Source organism: Ochotona princeps, chromosome 16 (genome assembly GCF_030435755.1).
Source record: "Ochotona princeps isolate mOchPri1 chromosome 16, mOchPri1.hap1, whole genome shotgun sequence".
NCBI lineage: Eukaryota > Metazoa > Chordata > Mammalia > Lagomorpha > Ochotonidae > Ochotona > Ochotona princeps.
In genome coordinates, this window is record NC_080847.1 from 57,031,790 (window position 1) to 57,051,164 (window position 19,375).

A 19,375-nucleotide genomic window follows, 5' to 3' on the forward strand; every position below is an offset into this window, starting at 1 on the left:
CTGGTTCACTCTCCAAATAGCTACAATGGTGGCAGCTGTGCCAGTTCAAAGCCAGGAGGCAGGATCTCTTCCAAGTCTCTCAAGTGGCTGCAGGAGTCCAAGCCATCCCCTCTGCTTTCCCAGGCCTAAGTAGGGAGCTGGATGGGAAGTGAAGCAGCCAGAACTCAAGCTGGCACCGTAAGAGGGGGCTTAGCTTCCTATGCCATGGTGCCAGTCCCCGCTACACAGGTTTAACAGTAGGTCCACATTTAAGTCCATGCTGAAACAGGAAAGTGACTCAGAAAATGCCATTTCCCACCATCACACACAGAATCCAGGACATGGAAGCATTCAGCGTGCGCCCAGGGCCAGCTCGGCCATAGTGGCCAGGTCGCCACTTAGGAATCCGCCTCCCGTCCTCAGAAGGCCTGCGTTCACACTCGGCTCCCAGCTCTCCACCCCAGCTTCTTGCCATCACAGACCCTGGGCGGGGTGCAATAGTGACAGCTCAGGTGCTTGGCTCCCTGATACCCACAGGAGACCCGGGCTGAATTCCGAGCTCCTGGTTTTGGCCCGACCTGGCCCGGTGCCCACTGTGCCCGGCATCTGAGGAGCCAACCACAGGGTGCAGGGAGTGCTCCCTCCCTCCCTCCCTCCCTCCGACTCAAATTTTGAAAAATGAGTCTGTTGAGAGTAAATATGGCGAAATATGGTGTCCTGAAGACACATGGAGAAAACAGTAAGAAAGAGGCTTTAAAAAGAATCCCTGCCACTTGCATTCATAACAGAAGTACCAGTGGAGATCAGAACATACAAAGACAAGTTATGAATGGTTAAGGCGGCAGGAACAGAGCCGTTAATTCACACCGAGCTCAAGAGACAAACTCAGGGTATCGACTCACAACACTGACACGTGACTGGATTACTGAGGTGAACCATCGCTTGGCTTCACTCCTCCTTCAGCGGGAACGCGTGAGGCAGAAATCAGCTCAAGGCTCGCAGAACGCCCTTCCAATCGCCCCGCAAATGCAAACAGCAGAAAGAGCTGCAGCTGACGGGAAGGGCTTGATTGGCTACCCCTGTTACCTCACTGGGACGGGTTTTAAACCTACTTTAAAACCAAAAATTAAAACCACACTTCAGAGAAACTGAGGCGCTCCCACCACAGTGTTTTGGGGAGAAGCAGGACTTCCATGTCTGTCCACGTAATTCAATTTGCTGGAAAAGAATCCGTGTGCTCATCGCTCGGATCCGTTTTCCAACAAACCCGAGTCAGTTTTGCGCAACCGACTGCAAAGCCTGCCAGGCTCTCCAGTGTGCCCCCCTTCCGACCTCTCCATCTCCTCTCCTGAGCTTCCTGGAGACTGACTGGGGGTCTTCACAGCCCAGACGCCCCGAAGTCCGACATGACACGTGGGCAGCGTGCTGTAGGCACAAGCCAATGAGACGTGCTGGGCACCCCGAGTGACAGAGCAGTGGGTCTGAGTGGCGGATACCAGGCTGCTGGCATCATGGCTCAAAGATGCTGCCCTGCGGCAGCTGCCCTGGAAGGTCACTTGGAAGTTTTGACATCCCAGGGCTCAGAAGTACACCCACCAAAGCTACCCACCAGGGCCTAGACACCAGTGACCTGCCACAATTGCCCGGCTGTCACCGGTTGGGGCAGCCAGAGTCCAGCAGAAGCCCCCAAGGGCGTGTCTGGGCCTTTCCAACAGCAGGAAGGCCCTTTAAATATCCCACCAACAAAGTGCAGGAGATGAGGTTGTCATGTTAGGATCAACAGCATGAAAAAAAAAAAAAGGAAAGAAAGAAAAGGCAGGAAAATTGGAGAAAAGGGTGCGGCTGCACTCGAAGGCCACGTGAAACGCATAGGTGTGAGGGTACGTGGGTTGCAAGGCCAAGACGGAACCCGCCCAAGCGTTCAAGTGACCACGGAGACACGCGGTTGAGCAGCGCCCAGCTATGGAACGGGGACGCTGCCATTGGAGGCCAAGTGAGGGAGGCAGGGCATGGGATAGAAGACCAAGAAGTGGCAGACGTGGACAGGGGTCACCTCAAGCAAAAGGGGAGCCGCGGGCAGCAGGGTTGGAGGGAAGGACGGACAGCAGGCAGCCAAGCCGGCGGGAGCGGCCAGGGCTCAAGGATGACAAACCAGCCCGAAGGCTTCTCAACATATTTGGCACACACACACAAAAATCTCAGAAGATCCATTTTTTAAAAACCTTTTTGAAGCCCAATGGGATGACGACAGTCTACAACAATGGTACATTTCAATGTGAGATTCCCAAAGAAGCCCTATTTGCCATGAAAATGTTAATGAGGTGGGTATCACCCTCGCAGGAGCCAAGACTAGGTCCACATATCCTACATCAAGTAGGAATAAATCGCGAAGCCCAAAGAGGGTAACTCACCGTGCTGGACACCGGCTCTCCCTGCGCAGGTCCAGGAAAGCCGAGCCGGGAAGCGCACTCCACACCAACGAGCCACTTCTCCGTCTCCTCTTATGGGCTCAGGTGGGTGCTCCGTGGGAGGAAGGCGAGGCTACACCTGTTTCTGTCTGCCTGGCCTCGCAGGAGCTGCGGATTAGAAGCCGGCCCAGGCCCAGCTGAGAGCCAACGGGCTGGATGGGGCCGTCCCAGCGGGCAGGAACTCTGCCCATCCGGGGCAGCTTGGCAGCCGGCTTAGGTGTGCACAGCGCCAAGCAAGCCTAGGGAACCCCACGGGACACGTGCGTTGACCACAGCCGGCATGCCCTTCAGGTGGTAGAAGCTGTGGCAGCAAGTCCCAGAGCCTTCACTGGGTGGTGACCCAAGTGGAAACCCCTGGGGACTATCGAGGCTCGCAGCTGATCTGCCCCCCCACACAGGCGTGTTCCTGAGGGACTGGTGCCGTGGCATGGCAAGCTGAGCCTCTGCCTGAAAAGTATGGGTGCCGGTTCGATTCCTGGCTGTTCCACTTCCAATCCCGCTCCCTGCTTGTGGCCTGGGAAAATGGTAAAAGATGGCCTAAAGCTCTGGCATCTTTCACCCACATGGGAGACCCAGAAGAGGCTCTGGGCTCCTGGTTTCAGATCGGCACAGTTCCAGCCATTGCTGCTTCTTGGGGAGTGAATCAATGAACAAAAGATCTTCCTCTCTGTCTCTCCTCTGTATATCTGACTTTCCAATTAAAAATAATAATAGTAATAAATCTTTTTTAAGATTTTGTTTATAATGATATACTTTCAGTTCACTTCTTAATCATGGACTTAAGACTCCTTTAGATAAAGAATTCAACAACTAGGGGCCAGTGTGGTGGTGTAGCCGGTTAATCCTCCATCTGCAATACTGGTATCCAATAAGAGCACCAGTTTGAATTCTGGCTACTCCGCTTCTCATCCAGCTCCCTGCTGTGGCCTAGGAAAGCAGTAGAGGATGGCCCAGAACCTTGGGACCCTGCACCCATGTAGGAAACCTGGAAGAAGACACATTAATGGCAACTATTTTTGCAGCAAGCCTGCACAGGCAATGATAGGGACATTCGCAATAACCCGAGGCTGATGGGATTCAGCAACACTACTTATGAATAGGGCATTTGTGAACAACAGGTCCCCGTGTGACCAGCAGTTGTGCAAGAGTGTGCAAGAGTGTGGGTATTCAAGCTAGCAAACCCCGAGAACCCGGCCAGCCACCTGCCACTGGGCCGCAGCGAGCCACACACTCAAACCCTGTGAGCAGTGAAGAGCAGTGGGCTGGCGAAAAGTCAGAGTGAAGTCACAGAATTCTACTGTGCAAGTAAGCAGAAGGGCGCGTTGTCGGGGCTGGGCAGGCGAGGACTATGCCAGCCCGCATCGTGTGTGCTCCTCGCTCGGCGTTGGACCGGAGCTCGGCATGGCAGCATGACAGCTGCCTCTCCAACATCCCACTGCGTTTTCCCGGAGACACGCAATGTGCTCACAGCCAACTTCATAACAATGAAGTTCGTTAGACTCCTGCAAAGAGGAGGTGCCGCCTGGCTGAGGGGATAGTCCCTAAGGGAGCTGTCTCCAGGGAGCGTTGGGGATGACTGTGACAATTGGAAGGCAGCTGGGGCTGAGCGAAAGCCATGCACGCTACCAAAACATGGACATCAGTCCTGGAAAACAGCAGGGTTCTCCACACTCCTGCGCTTGGGGCAGCCAGTGCTTCGTGCTCGCCCGGTGGCTGCAGAGACGCCACAGCACACACCCCGGCGCCCTTCGGGGGTGCGGGAGGCCGGGAGGCACCAGCACTGCGCCATGTAAGGAGAGCCCCCAAACCAGCCGCTTTGGAAGGCTGGGGTGAGCCTCCCCAGTCCGAGCCCCTGGGGCTCCTGAAGCAGAACCTCACGCCCAAAGACTCCCCATCCTGTAGGGTGCCAGGAGCAAGGGCCCAGACGAGCACCCAAGGGTGGGAAGATGGAAAGTTCTGGTTCACACATCCCTGGGGGGTGGGCAATGAGTCAAAAGTCCCCTGGGCCAATGGGAAGGGAGGAACTTGCTGGCCAATGAGAAGGCACCAAAGTGCTTTTGCTCTGGGCTCAGCTGCCTCGCCTTAAGGACCAGGCCAGGGAAGGCTGGGGTGAGCCGGGTTCAGAGGGTTCAGAGGGGAGCGGGTGGGAGCAGCCGGGAGGGCTTGTCACTTGGTCTCTCTTCTTTCCTGTGCTCCTGCAGGTCTTCCTTGTGCCTCTCTTTATCCTGCTTCTTTCTGAGCCGGGATCAGTATGTTCTTACCCTGGGTTGTGTACTCTTCCACAGCCCATCAGCCGCTGGCTTGCAACGGTGGCGCTTTGCTTCCTTGTGTCGGGGAACTTGACTGCCGGGTGGTCCAACGTGTGTGCTCACTGCCCCGGCCCCAGACTGCCCGCTTGGTTGCCTGGCTCTTCCTGACGCTAGAGATGGCAGAATAGATAAACCACACGTGTTGATAAATTCCCCCTGGGGTAGATCTCAGGACCAGAAGCGGGGCGTTTCAGAGACACAGCACAAGGAAGGACTCACCAGGGGAGAGAGCTTGGGGCACGGGGGGGGGGGGGGGTGATGCTTTTATGGGAGCCCAGAGAGCCCATGCCTAATTATTTCTAGAACAGCCAGTTTTCTATTACCCTTTCGAAAGTCATTCATTTTTTATTGGAAAGGCAGAATTGCAGAGAGGAAGGTCTTCCATCTGCTGGTTCACTCCCCAAATGGCTGCAACAGCCAGAGCTGATTTAATCCGAAGTCAGGAACTTTTTCTGTGTCTCCCATGCGGATGCAGGATCCCAAGGCTTTGGGCCGTCCTCGACTGCTTTCCCAGGCCACAGGCAGGGAGCTGGATGGGAAGTGGAGCTGCCGGGACTTGAACCGGCGCCCACAGGGGATGCCAGTACTTGCAGGTAGAAGATTAGCCAGTTTATCTATCACTCCGGCCCATCTGTTCTTGAATGTGTGGATTTCAAATGTTTTTCAATGAAAGAAATTGGCCTCATCATTGCATTTGTCCATGAAGGTTTTTCAGAGTCCTTTGTCCCTCACTCGAAGTGGCTGACCAGTTCTTTCTCCCCGTTCCAAAGCCCACAGTGACTCTGACCTTGGCCGTTCCCAGCCCTCCCCTTCCCTCCCCATGTGCTGTTGCTTTGCGTCTCGCCGGAAGCTCCAGTGGCCAGTGTTTCCACTCTGACCCTTGCAGCAGTGCGGAACGGCGTCGTATCCCTGTTTAAATCCTCCTCGTGCCTGCGGCAGTGATGGGAATCACCTGTCTTGGTCACTCGCCACCTGTTTCTTTGACGAAGGCGTTCGGGCCTTTCGCCTCCGCTTTCCCTCTGGTTGTTTCGAGTTGAGTTGTAAGAGCCCTGTGTGTATTTTGGAGACAAATCATCAGATATGTAATTTCAATAACATTTTCCCCATCTACATTTTGTATTCAGTGTCCTTCTCGGATGTTTGTCATTTCTTTCTGATGAGAACATTCCGAATCCAGTCTTCCAGCTTTTTGAATTACACGACATGTGAGTGTTAACTATACTCACCCTCTGTCAGAGACACCAGAGCGTCCTCCTCCCTGGCCATGAGTTGGCACTTACTAACCGTGCCCTCCCCGTGTCCTCCCCTCTCCTGCTGCCCAGCTGGTGACCCCACCATTCTGTTCTCTGTTGCTATGAGCTCAGCTTTCAAGCATACATATTTGAAATGTAGAATCGCAGAGAGGGAGAGACAGATCTTACATCCACTGGCTCACTCCCCAAGGGGCTGCAATGGCCAGGGCTGAGCCAGCCCAAAGCTAGGAGCCTGGAGCTCTATCTAGGCCTCCCCGCGGGCGGGCTGGCACCTGAGCTGTCTTCCGGCGTGTTCCCAGGCACACTGGCAGGGCGCTGGATTGGAGGTGGAGCTCTATATGGGACGCTGATGTCCCAGAGTGCAACCTAGCCTCCTGTACCATGACACTGGTTCTAAACTCTGTTGTTGTTTTTTTTTCTGCATTTGGAGGTCGCGTGCTGTCTCTGTCACCTCCTGGGAGAGCCGGTGATTCCTCTGCCCTACGTGTTGGTTGCATTGGCTTCTACCTTGCAGATGCACCATGTGGAGACAGGCTCAGCGCCTCACGCCTCCTGGGTTCCCCCCCTGGCAACCCCCTGGCCCACTCTCCTGTCCATCACCATGCATTTGCCTTCTAGCTGGACCCATTAACTACCATGACTGGAGCCCCTGGCTGCACAGCGGGCTTATACGCTGTACTTTGCAGTTGGTGCAGACAACACTGGTGTCCCCTCACTCCAGCAAGGGGCCCCACGCGGCTCCTGATGGCGTGGAATAGCTGGAAACTGCCCTGCGTTTGCTACAGGTAGCCTCTCTCCAGATCAGCACCTCCGGGGCAAGATGGCGGCCTCTTTCTTCACGGACTTTGGCCTTCTGTGGTACCTGGAAGAACTCAAGCGGAAGGAGTTCGTGCAGTTCAAGGAGCACCTCAAGCAGGAGACGTTGCAGCTAGGGCTGGAGCCGATCCCCTGGGCCAAGGTGAAGAAGGCCTCGCGGGCAGACCTCGCAGACCTGATGATGAAGAGCTACGAGCGGCGGGTCTGGGAGGTCACGTTCGCCGTGTTTCACAGGCTGGGCAGGAAGGACCTGTGCGACAGGGCCAGGAGCGAGAGCACAGGTGTGTGGACTTCTTTTAAATTAAAGCATTTTTATATTGATGCAGCTGCTTCTGACAAGGCTCCTGTCATCACTTGGGTGGCCTCTGTGTCACCATGGGGACGGTGGGGGCGTGGTCTCTGTGTCACCATGGGGACGGTGGGGGCGTGGCCTCTGTGTCACCATGGGGATGGTGGGGGCGTAGCCTCTGTGTCACCATGGGGACGGTGGGGGCGTGGTCTCGGTGTCACCATGGGGATGGTGGGGGCGTGGTCTCTGTCACCATGGGGATGGTGGGGGCGTGGCCTCTGTGTCACCATGGGGATGGTGGGGGTGTAGCCTCTGTGTCACCATGGGGACGGTGGGGGTGTGGTCTCTGTGTCACCATGGAGACGGGGAGGGAGACTGCTTCCAGCAGACCAGATGAGCACGGCAGTGACGTGCTGGTGTGTGTCCTAACCCGGACCGGACCACTGGGTCATTGGTCACGTCATCCTCCACTGAAAGCTTATATCCAAGTGGGAAACTCCGTAAGGTGGGGCTGTAAGCAGAGACCGTGGGCCTGGCCCAGCAGCAGCAGCAGCAGCCGACACCTGCTGTGGGTTGTACAGGACCAGAGGCTAGCTGATGCCATTGTGTGCATGAATGACTTCAAACAACCTTCCTAAGGTATCTGACTCATTCTGAATGCATGCATTTTTAAAATATTCAGTTTTATTGATGAGGCAGATTTACAGAGAGAAAGATCTTCCATCCACTGATTCAGTTCCCAAATGGCTCTATCAGCTGAAGCTGAGCCAGTCTGAAGCCACGAGTCAGGGACTTCCTCTGGGTCTCCTACACGGGGTGCAGGGTCCCAAGGCTTTGGGCCGTCCTCTGCTGCTTTCCCAGGCCACAGGCAGGGAGCTGGATGGGAAGTGGAATAGCTGGGGCGTGAACCGGCGCCCATGTGGGATGCCTGCACTTGGAAGTAGAGGATTAGCCAGTTGAGCCGTCATGCCAGGCCCATTTTGCCACATTCTCTGCAGATGTCCTAGGCACACACGTGTGTGCTGTTTTCCGCTAAAGGTAGAGACGAGTGTCAGAGTGAGTGACTCTTGAGAATGACAGTATCGTGGGAGCAGAAAGACCGGATTGTGTGCCCTGCACAGGACACCTGCACTTGCTACTGCGGAATGGGACACTGGGCAGGTGGCCTTTCCCAGCCCACGTGGCTGCAGACAGTGGGCGGCAGGACACACTGTAGGTGTTGGGGCCTGGTGCTCAGAGCTCTTCCCACGAAAACCCATTGGCTGTTGTAATCTGAGCTTCATCGCTATTCCTTACATTCTTACACATTTGTTTTTATTTATTCAGTTTGCACATTTGTCTGTAGTAGGGCTTGTCAAACTCTCCACGGAGTACCTGTAATTCAGATTCCAGATTCTCCCCTCCGCCCCAGCTGCAGCAGACGCGTATAAAGGGACGGTGTGAGTGGGTCCTGGTGACTACTTGCAGATGCAGGCAGTGGGCAGCAGGGTGCAGCCCCTGGGAAGGGTAAACTCAGGCCGGAGATCTGTCTGCAAGTGTGAGTGCCTCGCTTTAATCTGGGTGCTTGCTCGTCTCTCGTCCTCGCCGGCCAGGGCACGCAACGCTGTATCAAGACCACATCAGGAAGAAGTTTTCTGAGTGGGAGCCCCTTGCTGCAGCCCGTGAAGTCTGCAACCTGATGCCCAGCCAGGCGGAATGGGAGTTCATGTCTCCCCTTTTTGCTCCTGGGGACGCAGGAGAGCAGGCACACACGGTGGTCTTCCAGGGGTCACCGGGCATGGGTAAGACAGCACTGATGTGGAAGCTGCTGCTGGCCTGGGCTGAGGGCAGCCTCTACCAAGATCGCTTCACCTACATCTTCTACCTGTGCTGTCACAAGCTGAAGCCGCTGGCGCCCATGAGCCTGGCTGAGCTGCTGGCCCGCGACTGGCCCGATGCCGCAGCCTCCGCGGCGGAGATCCTGGCCCTGCCAGAGAGACTCCTGTTCATGGTGGACAGCTTGGAGGAGCTGGGCTGTGACCTGCTCGAGCCCGAGTCGCCTCTGTGCAGCAGCTGGGCGGAGATACAGCCGATCCATGTGCTGCTGAACAGTCTGCTGGGGAAGACGCTGCTGCCCGAGGCCTCGCTGCTCATCGCCACCACCCCTGAGTGTGCCGAGAGACTTGCTACCAGGCTGCAAAACCCCAAAATCATAACCCTGAGGGGATTCAGTGAAAACCACCGCAAGCTGTATTTCTGCAACTGGTTCCAAAGCAACAGTAGAGCCATGGAGGCTTTCCGGTGCGTGAGAGAAAACCAATACATCTTCTCCATGTGCCAAAACCCGCAGCTGTGCTGGCTCACCTGTGCGTCCATGAAAGAAGAGATGGACCGTGGCAAAGACCCAGCCCTGAGCTGCAGGTGCGTAACCTCCCTGTTTGTCTCCTTCATTTTGAACTCATTCACACCCAAGGGGGCCAGAGGGCCACCACAGCAGAGCCGGGGTCAGTTGAAGGGCCTGTGTTCTCTGGCTGCCGAGGGTGTGTGGACCAACATGTCCACGTTCAGTCGGGAGGCCCTCCGCAGAAACGGGATCATGGACAGTGACGTGGCCACCCTGCTGGACGCCAGGGTCCTGCGGCGCAGGGCGGCCGAGGATTCTTATGCGTTGCTGCACGTGGTGGTGCAGGAGTTCTGTGCGGTGCTGTTCCACCTGCTGCAGCGTGGGGACCACCCGCACCCCGCAGTGCAGGATGTGGAGACGCTGCTGCTGAGGTTCCTGAGCAAAAGCAAGTCGCCCTGGATCTTCCTGGGGTGTTTCGTCTTTGGCCTGTTGAATGAGAGGGAGCAGGAAAGGCTGGACGCGTTGTTTGGCTGCCACCGGTCCCAGGAGAGAAAGCAGCAGCTGCTCGGGCTCCTGCAGAGCCTGGATGAGCAGCAGGTGAACTTCGCCCTGCTCTTTTCCTGCCTCGCCGAGATCCAGGACGAAGCCTTCGTGCAGCAGACCATGGAGTCCTTCCAAGAGGTCGAAGTGGCCGTTGTCCACCCCTTCCAGCTGGCTGCTTCCGCCTACTGCCTAGGACACTGCTCCGGCCTGAGGAAGCTCTGCCTTTCTATCCAGAATGTGTTTCCAGAAGAAGATGGAGGCGGACAGAGGTGAGTCCCTCCTGAGCCCCTCGTGGCCGCTGTGCCTGAAGCCCCAGGTACACAAATGGATGTAGTGATGCGATACCGGAGACCTTTTGGGGTCGTGGCTACAGTCGACTTTGCCATCCAAAAGGCACCAATTCAAGTCCCAAGCTGACTCTTTCTAGATTTTGTAAGAAGCATGTATTTAGTTATTTGAAAAGCAGAGTGATGGCAGGAGAGGAAAAGAGAGAATTTTTCAACTGTTGATTCACTTTTCAGATAGCCTCAACAACTGGGGCTGGACCAGGCCACAGCCAGGCCCGGGGACTCCATCTGAGTCTCCCTTGTGGGTGGCAGGGCCGTTTGCTAGGATAGATGAGGCAGCCCAGCAGGAAAGTAGAGTAAACTGGCCCAGGCTGCACGGTCAGGGTACTGGGCAGGCTGCTTGCGCTGGCCGGTACAGCTCCTGCGTCTGACTTAGCTCTCCTGTCCTGACCCATCTTTTACCCACCTTGGCACAAATGGCCCCTCTCCTGGGGAGGGGAGCCTGTCCTGCTTAGAAGCACACGCTGGGTACCCGAAACACCTCTCCAACCAAGCTCACCCGAGGTGTTGCCCACTGTCCCGGTGGGCAGGCTTCGTGCAAGGTGACCCTGGCTGATTCACCGCCCCCCCGACTCCAGCAGGGGCTGAGGTGGACGTGCCCTGTTCAGGAAGCCAGGTGGCCTGGCTCGTCACTCAGCCAGAGATACCTTCCCTTTTCACCACATGCAGGTCACAGCCAAACCTCGTCCTCTGGCGTCAGATCTGCACCGTGCTCACCACCAACCGGCACCTCTATGCATTCCAAGTGAAGGACAGCAGCCTCCCCATGTCTGTCGTGGTGGCCCTCTGTCATCAGTTGAAGCAGCCCAAGTGTCGTCTCCAAAAGCTCCAGTGAGTGGCAAGGCAGCCCTGACCTGAGCCGCCTCTGGCTTGCGGCCCAGACTGGCCACACGAACATGAGGTGACCATCCAGGCAGAGCCCAGTGTGCCCTGCTGGGTACAGGAGGCAAAGTCAAGGGGGTGTGGCCTCAACCCATGACTCCTCTGGTTCCGAGCATCACAGCTTCCCTGGCAGGAGGCAAGGGAGCAATGGTGGGCAAAACCGCTGGGTTAAGAACCGCTGGGCCACCTGATGATGTTGTGAAATTCAAGTTTGAGCTCATGACCCAGCGCCCGTGGAAAGTGGTGAGACAGACCGACAGGTTCTCAGCCTGTGCTCACCTGGAGCTGGCATTGTTTTATTTTGGTTTGGTTTTGCAGGATGAATAATGTGTCCCTTCACTGTGAGATGTGGGCTTTCTTCGAGGTGCTAATTCACAACCCACACTTGACGTGCCTGGACCTCAGCTGCACCGGCCTCTCCCAGCACAGCGTGAAGTTGCTCAGCAAGGCCTTGAAGCACCCAGCGTGCAACGTGCGGGAGCTCCTGTAAGTGTCACGCTGCCCCCCGTGGGGCTCCGACCTCAGGCCAGCAAGGACTGGGCAGTGTTTAGTATGTCCACTCAGTCTGCTTTCCCAGTGGTCACAGGCGTACCGCGCCTGCTGGGAAGCTGAGACGAGCGTACAAACGTTAGTTCTGCAGTCGAGACGAGTACTGTGGAGGGATGATTCAGCGTAGCGTGTAAACCAAAAAGTCCACATCAAGTGAGCACTGGACGGAGCTGCCTGCTCCGTTTGTAGAGAGATGGGTGTGAAACAGTCCCATCAGTTACCTGAATCACCTGAAAAATGAAAACATCCACCAAGTTTTATAACAAAGCATGGTTGTCTTGGAATGTCCCATGAGGATGCGTGATCTGCAGCACGGGAAAACACGTAGCTAAAGCACACGGGGGCATTGGGAGACTGTCCAGCTGATGGGTGGGTCACACGGGGGCGTTGGGAGAGTGTCCAGCTGATGGGTGGGTCACACGGGGGCGTTGGGAGAGTGTCCAGCTGATGGGTGGGTCACACGGGGGCGTTGGGAGAGTGTCCAGCTGATGGGTGGGTCACACGGGGGCATTGGGAGAGTGTCCAGCTGATGGGTGGGTCACACAGCGCTCCTAGGGGCAAGACGGAGACCGCTCGGGTTCAGACAGAGGCTGCCTTCGCTGGGGTGGGGGTGGGCGGTGACAGGTGGGGAGCCCAGGAGGAGAGGATCTGCCCACCTGGGTGTCACCTGGCCTGAATGCTGGCCACACAGGTGTGTTGATTTCATGACGGTATCCACAATGATGCCTTTCCCCGTGTGTGACATATTTGCATCAGGCATTTTTCTTAAATCAAGTAGGAATTCCCTCCCATGTGTGTTCTCCACCGCACCCCGTTGCAGCAGCAAATTCAGGCACTTCTTAGGGCACCTGACTCTGAGCTCCAGTCAACTGAACTACAGGGTCGGATCTCGAGCTCTGGTCCACAGCCACAAGAGCTGTGCTTTCGAGATATTCATGATTGTCTGATGCGAGAACACCCTGTGCCTGGTGAGAAGCCCCTTGTCCTTCTGGTCTGTGGGACTTTCCTCTCCTGGGAGGCTCAGCTAAATTGGATTACACTATCATGGGAAGTGTGCCGGTTGGCTCCCTCTTGCTCAGCAGCATAGCTCCAAGGTTCATCAGAACGCTACCCTGTGTCAACGGTTCATTGCTTTTTAAAGCCACATGACGTCCTATCATATCCCTGGACGTTATTCTCTTCATCCGTCCATTGGTGAACATTTGGATTGCTTCTGATTGTTGGCTATCCCAGGTAGGGCTTTGTGAATTTTCAGGTTTCGGTTCTTTGGGGGCTTGTACCTGGAACTGCAGAAGGTGGGTGATTCCCTCTGGAGAAGGCGCCAGATCGCCTGCCACAGCGGCAGGGTGGTCTTACTTTCTCTGACAGCCTGTGTTTTAGACTCTGAGCTGTTCCCCGCGTGCAGGGAGACACGTCCCTACTGGAGGTTGTGCCAAGAACAGATACAGCTGAGCCCGGGCGTGTCTCGGGCGGCTCACACGAGAGCCTCGGCAGGGGCTTGGGGGTGCAAGCTGGAGTTAGGATCCACAGGACTTGCACAGAGCCCTCACGGCTGTGGGAGGGTTAGGAGAAGTGCAGCCGGACACCGGGTGACATCTCTCCCTCCCCGCAGGCTGGTGACCTGTGGCCTCAGCCCCGAGGACCGTGAGGTCCTGGCCTGGGTCCTCACCTGCAGCAGGAAGTTCAAGCGCCTAAACTTGGCTGGCAACTCCTTGGGTCAGGGGCTGCAGGCTCTGAGCCAGGGCTTGTGCCCCCCAGCCTGCACACTGGAGTTCTTGGTGTAAGTGGGCATTGGAGGACAAAGCAACACCACGACATGCCTTATGAAGCTGCAGTCACTGACATAGAGCATCCACAGACTCTGCAGAGAAGTATGAATATGGAATGAGCTTCAGACACGCAGCCAGGGCAGGAGCAGCCAGGGGCAGAGCCTCCCTTGCAACACAGGCACTTCATCGTATAATAGTCAGGCTTCAGTAGAAAGTGAGCATCAGAATCACACACACACACACACACACACACACACACAATGGTGCCTGAAAATGTTTGTAAAAATTTTTAATTGGAAATAAGTTTATTTTGGTGCAAAAGAATTTGGAATCCATTTGTAAGTTGTTCATGACACACATTTTCCAAGAAGCTTTTAAAGACCAGTCATTTACAGAGGTGTGTACACACACATAATTATCAAATAAAGCTTGCGAAGTCTAAAAAAAAAAAAACTGTAGAGATCACTGAATTGCAGTAAACATTTAGATCCAAGTAACACCATAAGAACCTTGTACGTGAGAAGTAGGACGCCTCCGGGGTGAGTGGGAGCTTACCAACACTGCCCTAAAAGTAAATTCACAAAATCCAAATCCACGCAACGTGGTATTAACTAATAAGTATTCATTTACTTAATTCCTGGCTAGTAAAAGGCATGGCAACTTAGCACAATGAGCAAATTCCAATTCTCAACAATTGCCAAGATCAGGTGAAATAAAGCGTTGTTTTTAAACAAAATATTTAAGTTATGGGAAATTTTAGAGTAAGTGTTAAAGCATGATTTTTTCATCGTAGTTTAAGACTATATTTACTAAGGAATGCAATAGGGGCTTTTATTCCAAATTGAGTTTCACTTTGTGATTATAAACACTGCCAAGTGTTTAGACATTTTTTTTAAACCATACACTCATCAATACACTTGACCAATCTTAGAGGTATCGAAAATCTATCAGCTGTGTTTTTGTCTCCTGCATTGCTTTGTCAGTGCTTTCTTGTTCTCTCCATTGTCTCTCTCTCTCCCTCTTTCTCTCTCTCTCTCCCCCTCCTCTCTCTCCCCCTCTTTCTGTCTCCCCCCGTCTCTCTCTCTCTCTCTCTCTTCCTCTCTCCACCCTCCCCCCTCCCTTCCCCCCCCCTCTCCCTCTCTCTCTCTCTCTGTGTCACCTGAATAAGACATAAAGGGAGAGGTTTTCAGATGAGCCACAGGTTCACGACCTCCCTTGGTGATGTTGGAGGTTAAGGTCATGGACCCATTACCTGTACTGGGAGCTGGCGTGAAGGGCCAAGGTTCCGAGCCCTGCAGCCGCCATGATGCTGATGCCCAAGAAGAACTGGAATGCCATCTACGAACTCCTCTTCAAGGAGGGAGTGATGGTGGCCAAGAAGGATGTCCACATGCCCAAGCAGCCGGAGCTGGCGTTCAAGAACGTGCCCAGCTGCACGCCATGAAGGCTATGTGGTCCCCCAAGTCCCGAGGCTACGTGAAGGACCAGTTCGCCTGGAGACACTGCTGCTGGTACCTCACCAACGAGGGCATCCGGTACCTCCGTGATTACCTGCACCTGCCGCCCGAGATCGTGCCCGCCACCCCGTGCCGCAGCCACCCTGGACCAGCAGGCCTCGACCCAAAGGCCTGGAGGGGGAGCGACCTGCAAGGCTCGGCAAGGAGAGGCCAACAGAGACGCTTACAGATGGAGTCCTGCGCCCCCTGGTGCTGACAAAGCCGACCTAGGGCTGGGTCAGCAACTGAATTCCAGTGTAGAGGTGGATTTGGTCGTGGACGTGGACTGCCACCTCAGTGAAGTTGGAGGAGGAGATTATTTTGTGTTAAATAAATGTGTATATGCAAAAAAAAAAATCAAGGTGCTGTTGTCCCCTGCGCCCCCTCTCATCTCACCATGCTCTGTCCTGCAGACTGGCCAGCTGCCACTTGGGCGAGCCCTGCTGGGAGGTCCTCTCAGAAGCGCTCCAGTGCAGCCGCAAGCTGACCTACCTGGACCTCAGTGCCAACGTGCTGCAGGACGAGGGGCTGCGGGCGCTCAGTGCCGCGCTGGGCCGCCCAAGCTGCCCTTTACAGTCGCTGTGGTAGGTTCCTGTTGCATGCCAAGCTGCCGCCCCGGGGTGTGCGCTTTTCAGGGAGGCTCTCAGGGTGGGGAAAGGGTGGGGAAGCCCGTCGGGGCTGTGCCGAGGGTGTGAGCACGCCATGGCACTTGACCGAGGTCCTGCGGAGATGTCTCTGTGGGCAGGTGGACAGCCACAGATGTAACTGAGATTGGCCGTTCTCCGTGGCAAGTGCAGAAACTCCTGCGAGATGGTGGGCAGGCTGGGGGATGGTCTCGGGGCTCAATGGTGTCTGGCAGTGGGAAGGCCGGGATGGCTTGGCCGGATCACGGCCTCCTTCCCCGGGAATCCCCAGCGGCTAGTGGGATGGCGGAGAAAGATTTTGCTCAACTCACTGGGAAATGTCAGAGTTTGGAACTTGGTGCCCTAGCTGGGTATTTGTGGGCTGGGCTTCTCTTGTTTGCTTGAGCGGCAGACGCGCAGCAGACAGTCCCCGTCTGCTGGGTCACTCCCTCGTGCCTGTGACGCCCAGGGCTGGACAAGACCTTTCCAAGAAGCCAAAGGCCCAGTGCATGTCTCTCACCTGGGATGCAGTGCCCACTGCTCCACTTCCCACCCAACACCCTGCTGAGCACTGGGAAAGCAGCAGAGATGGCCCCTGGACCCACATGGGAGATGCGGATGGAGCTCCAGGCTCCTGGCTTCAGTCTGGACAGCCCTGGCCATGGCACCAGTGGATAGAAAATTTCTCTCTGTAACTGTACCTTTCCAATAAACATAAATAAAAAGGTTTAAGATCTTCCATCCACCAGTTCACTCCCCAAGTGGCCACAACGGTTGGAGCTGAGCCAATCCAAAGCCAGGAACTTCCTTCAGGTCTCCCACGCAGGTGCAGGGTCCCAAGGCTTTGGGCCGTCCTCCACTGCTTTCCCAGGGCACAAGCACGGAGCTGGAAGGGAAGTGGAGCTGCTGGGGTTAGAATCTGTACCCATGATATGGGATCCCAGTGTGTTCAAGGTGAGGACTTTAGCCGCTAGGCTACTGTGCCAGGCCCCCCAAATAAATCTTTATTTTAAACAAATGATATTGAACATGTATAAGTTATTAATGTGGTTAATATTGAGAACATAATAGAAGCACAGACAGTGCACAATGTCCAGTTCACAATGGCCGGAGTTGAACAGATTCTAAGCCAGGAGCCAGGAACTTCTTCTGGCTCTCCTACATGGGTGCAGGGTCCCAAGGCCTTGGGCCGTCCTTGCCTGCTTTCCCAGGCCACAGGCAGGAAACTGGATGGGAAGCGGAGCTGCCAGGACACAAGTCACCAGTCTCCATATGGGATCCCCTTACACACAACAGAAGGATTGGCCAGTAAGCCATAACTGGTCTTATTTGCATACCCAATGGATGTTTGTGGCTTTGGCACTGCTGAGGTTGTGTAGTGAGTGTTTGGAGGTTATCCGTGTGTAAGGGGGGGGTCAGCAGGGACGAATGGAGACAGTAACTGGACACTTGTCTTGCAGGCTCTTCTACTGCGGCATCACGGCTGCCGGCTGTGAGGCCCTGGCCTCCATCCTCCCCGGCTGCCAGGGCCTGAAGAACCTGCAGGTGGGGGGCAACAGCCTAGGGGACGCCAGCATGAAGCCGCTGTGCGAAGCTTTGGCACACCCCAGCTGCCGCCTGGAGATCCTTGGGTGGGTCCCACACGGCTCCCCGAGACTTGAGGGCTGAGCATGTGGCTCTGCCTGAGGCCCACTGCCTCGGAGGGCGGGCGGTCTCAGCACACAGACCGGACGTCTGAGGCTCGGGGCCTTCTGGAGGACCTGCCTGCCCGGGGCACCCCTGTGCCGGGAGATGCTGGAGTGTTCATGTCCAGCCTGCTTCTGCTCGCCCACTCCGCATCACCCACTCCGCAGCATGGCCCGCCCGCCCCAGGGACCTCATTCTAATTGCATTGCTGGGTAAAGAGCCCGTCTCTAACTACAGCCCCCTCCTCAAGTGCCGGGAGGCTGCCATGTGAGATCTGAGGGCATGCAAGGCAGCCCTTGGCACTGTCCCGGCAGCTGAAGGGCAGGCTCAGGACCCACGTGACCTCACTCCCACCCCGTCATCCAAAGCTAGGCGCAGGCCGTACTGGGTCCAAGTGGGGAGATACACCCAGTGTCAAGGGTGCAGGGTGCTGTCCATGGTGGCTGGCCAGGGAGCCCTAGCTGGCTGCCTGGCCCCTCTGTCTCCCCTCCCCCATCCCCAGGGGCTGAACCACTTCTCCCGGGTTTCTGTGTGGCAGGTTGCAACTGTGTGGGCTCACCAGCGCCTGCTGCTTGGCCCTCTCGTCAGCTCTCACCAGCAGCAAGACCCTGCGCAGTCTGGACCTGAGCGGGAATGCCTTGGACCTCAGCGGGCTGGCTGTGCTGGCGTCTGCCCTGAGACAGCCCACGTGTGCCCTGGAGGTGCTGGGGTGAGCTGCTGTCCCTCTTCGCCGCCCCCAGGACTCACCCTTGGGCTAAGAAGGGGCAGGGTAGAACCCCAGTGCGTGTCAAATGTATGCCCTGGGTGCTCCGTGGGGGCTGTTGCAGCTGTCCCCAGGAAGCCTGCAAAGCTGTCGTGTGCTAGGCATGAGCGGAAACGCGCACACACAGGCAGGGCTGGTTTGCAGGCTCAGGGGTCAGACACACGCAGAGTCCTAGGCATAGGGTAGTGGGGCTGCCCCCATGGATGGCACCACGGGCATCTCCTGGCAAGAATGATGGGGAATAACCTGAACAGAGCCTCTGTGTCCGGGCAGGCTGAAAGGCATGGAACTTGGTGAGGACGCTCGTGCCCTGCTGATGGAGGACAGAGAGTCCCGGCTGACGATCGTGGACTGTTGATGAAGACGGGCACAAGCTTGCCAGCGCAGATGCCATTGGAGCGTCGGACCAGGGAGCCCCAGGAGGACAGAGCAGGGCCCCTGGCAGACCCTGCTCTGCCCCGGAAGTCGTGAACTCCCTGCACGCTGGTGTGCTGGGATGTGGGGGCCTCGTCAATGAGTTTATACATAATAGCTGTGGTTTTAAATTTGCTCTGTGGCTATGGACAATCCACGGAAAAGCTCCCTGTAGGTTTTCTATCCCATCTCATGAAGATATTTTAGCCACTCAATAAAGTATTGTTTTTTTAAAAGATTCATTTATTTTTATTAGAAAGGCAGATATACAGAGAGGAGGAGAGACAGAGAGGAAGATCTTCTGTCCGATGGTTCACTCCCCAAGTGAGCACAACAGCAGGTGCTGCGCCAATCTGAAGCCAGGAACCAGGAACCTCTTCCGGGTCTCTCACACGGGTGCAGGGTTCCAAAGCCTAGGGCTGTCCTCAACTGCTTTCCCAGGCCACAAGCAGGGAGCTGGATGGTAAATGGAGCTGCTGGGATTAGAACCGGCGCCCATATGGGTTCCCGGCGCGTTCAAGGCGAGGACTTGAGCCGCTAGGCCACGCCGCCGGGCCCACTTTTTATAATCTTACATAGTTGATTAGGGTACAAAGGATCGAGGGCTACAGGAAAGTGGGTAAGACCATTGTTTCCACACTAACATCTTTTTTCTCCCCCTGTATCTGGGGTCAGGGGAGAAACAAAGGGAGAAGCCCCACCCAGCCTCCCACCATCCCAGGCCCCCGACATGGGGCACGCTCCGAGGGTCCTGCTCAAGCAGTTTTAATAGTTCAAAAGTTCTGAATTGCCGCCAATCTCGCCACTCCAAGCACAATGAAATCTCTTCAGAATCCACTGTTTGACATAATCTCTTCATGGTTGGG

The 19,375-nt window shown here is 55.8% G+C and overlaps 1 protein-coding gene and 1 pseudogene across 1 annotated transcript; both read left to right on the plus strand.

Moving 5' to 3' along the window:
- Positions 1–6,829: 6,829 nt before the first annotated feature.
- Positions 6,830–18,045, plus strand: NLRP4 (NLR family pyrin domain containing 4). Its single transcript, XM_004597082.3, has 8 exons — positions 6,830–7,106; positions 8,707–10,249; positions 10,997–11,158; positions 11,528–11,695; positions 13,371–13,538; positions 15,437–15,607; positions 17,107–17,277; positions 17,871–18,045. Exons 1-8 carry the CDS (start codon positions 6,830–6,832, stop codon positions 18,043–18,045), a joined length of 2,835 nt encoding a protein of 944 aa, XP_004597139.3.
- Positions 14,820–15,352, plus strand: LOC101529327 (small ribosomal subunit protein eS10-like; annotated as a pseudogene).
- Positions 18,046–19,375: the final 1,330 nt, after the last annotated feature.

Bases quoted from the DNA above. Each gene is read 5' to 3' on its own strand.
- NLRP4 (XM_004597082.3), top strand. From the start codon at position 6,830: ATGGCGGCCTCTTTCTTCACGGACTTTGGCCTTCTGTGGTACCTGGAA. The intron at 10,250-10,996 runs GTGAGTCCCTCC...CACCACATGCAG, and splicing joins GAAGATGGAGGCGGACAGAG to GTCACAGCCAAACCTCGTCC. The intron at 15,608-17,106 runs GTAGGTTCCTGT...CTTGTCTTGCAG, and splicing joins TGCCCTTTACAGTCGCTGTG to GCTCTTCTACTGCGGCATCA.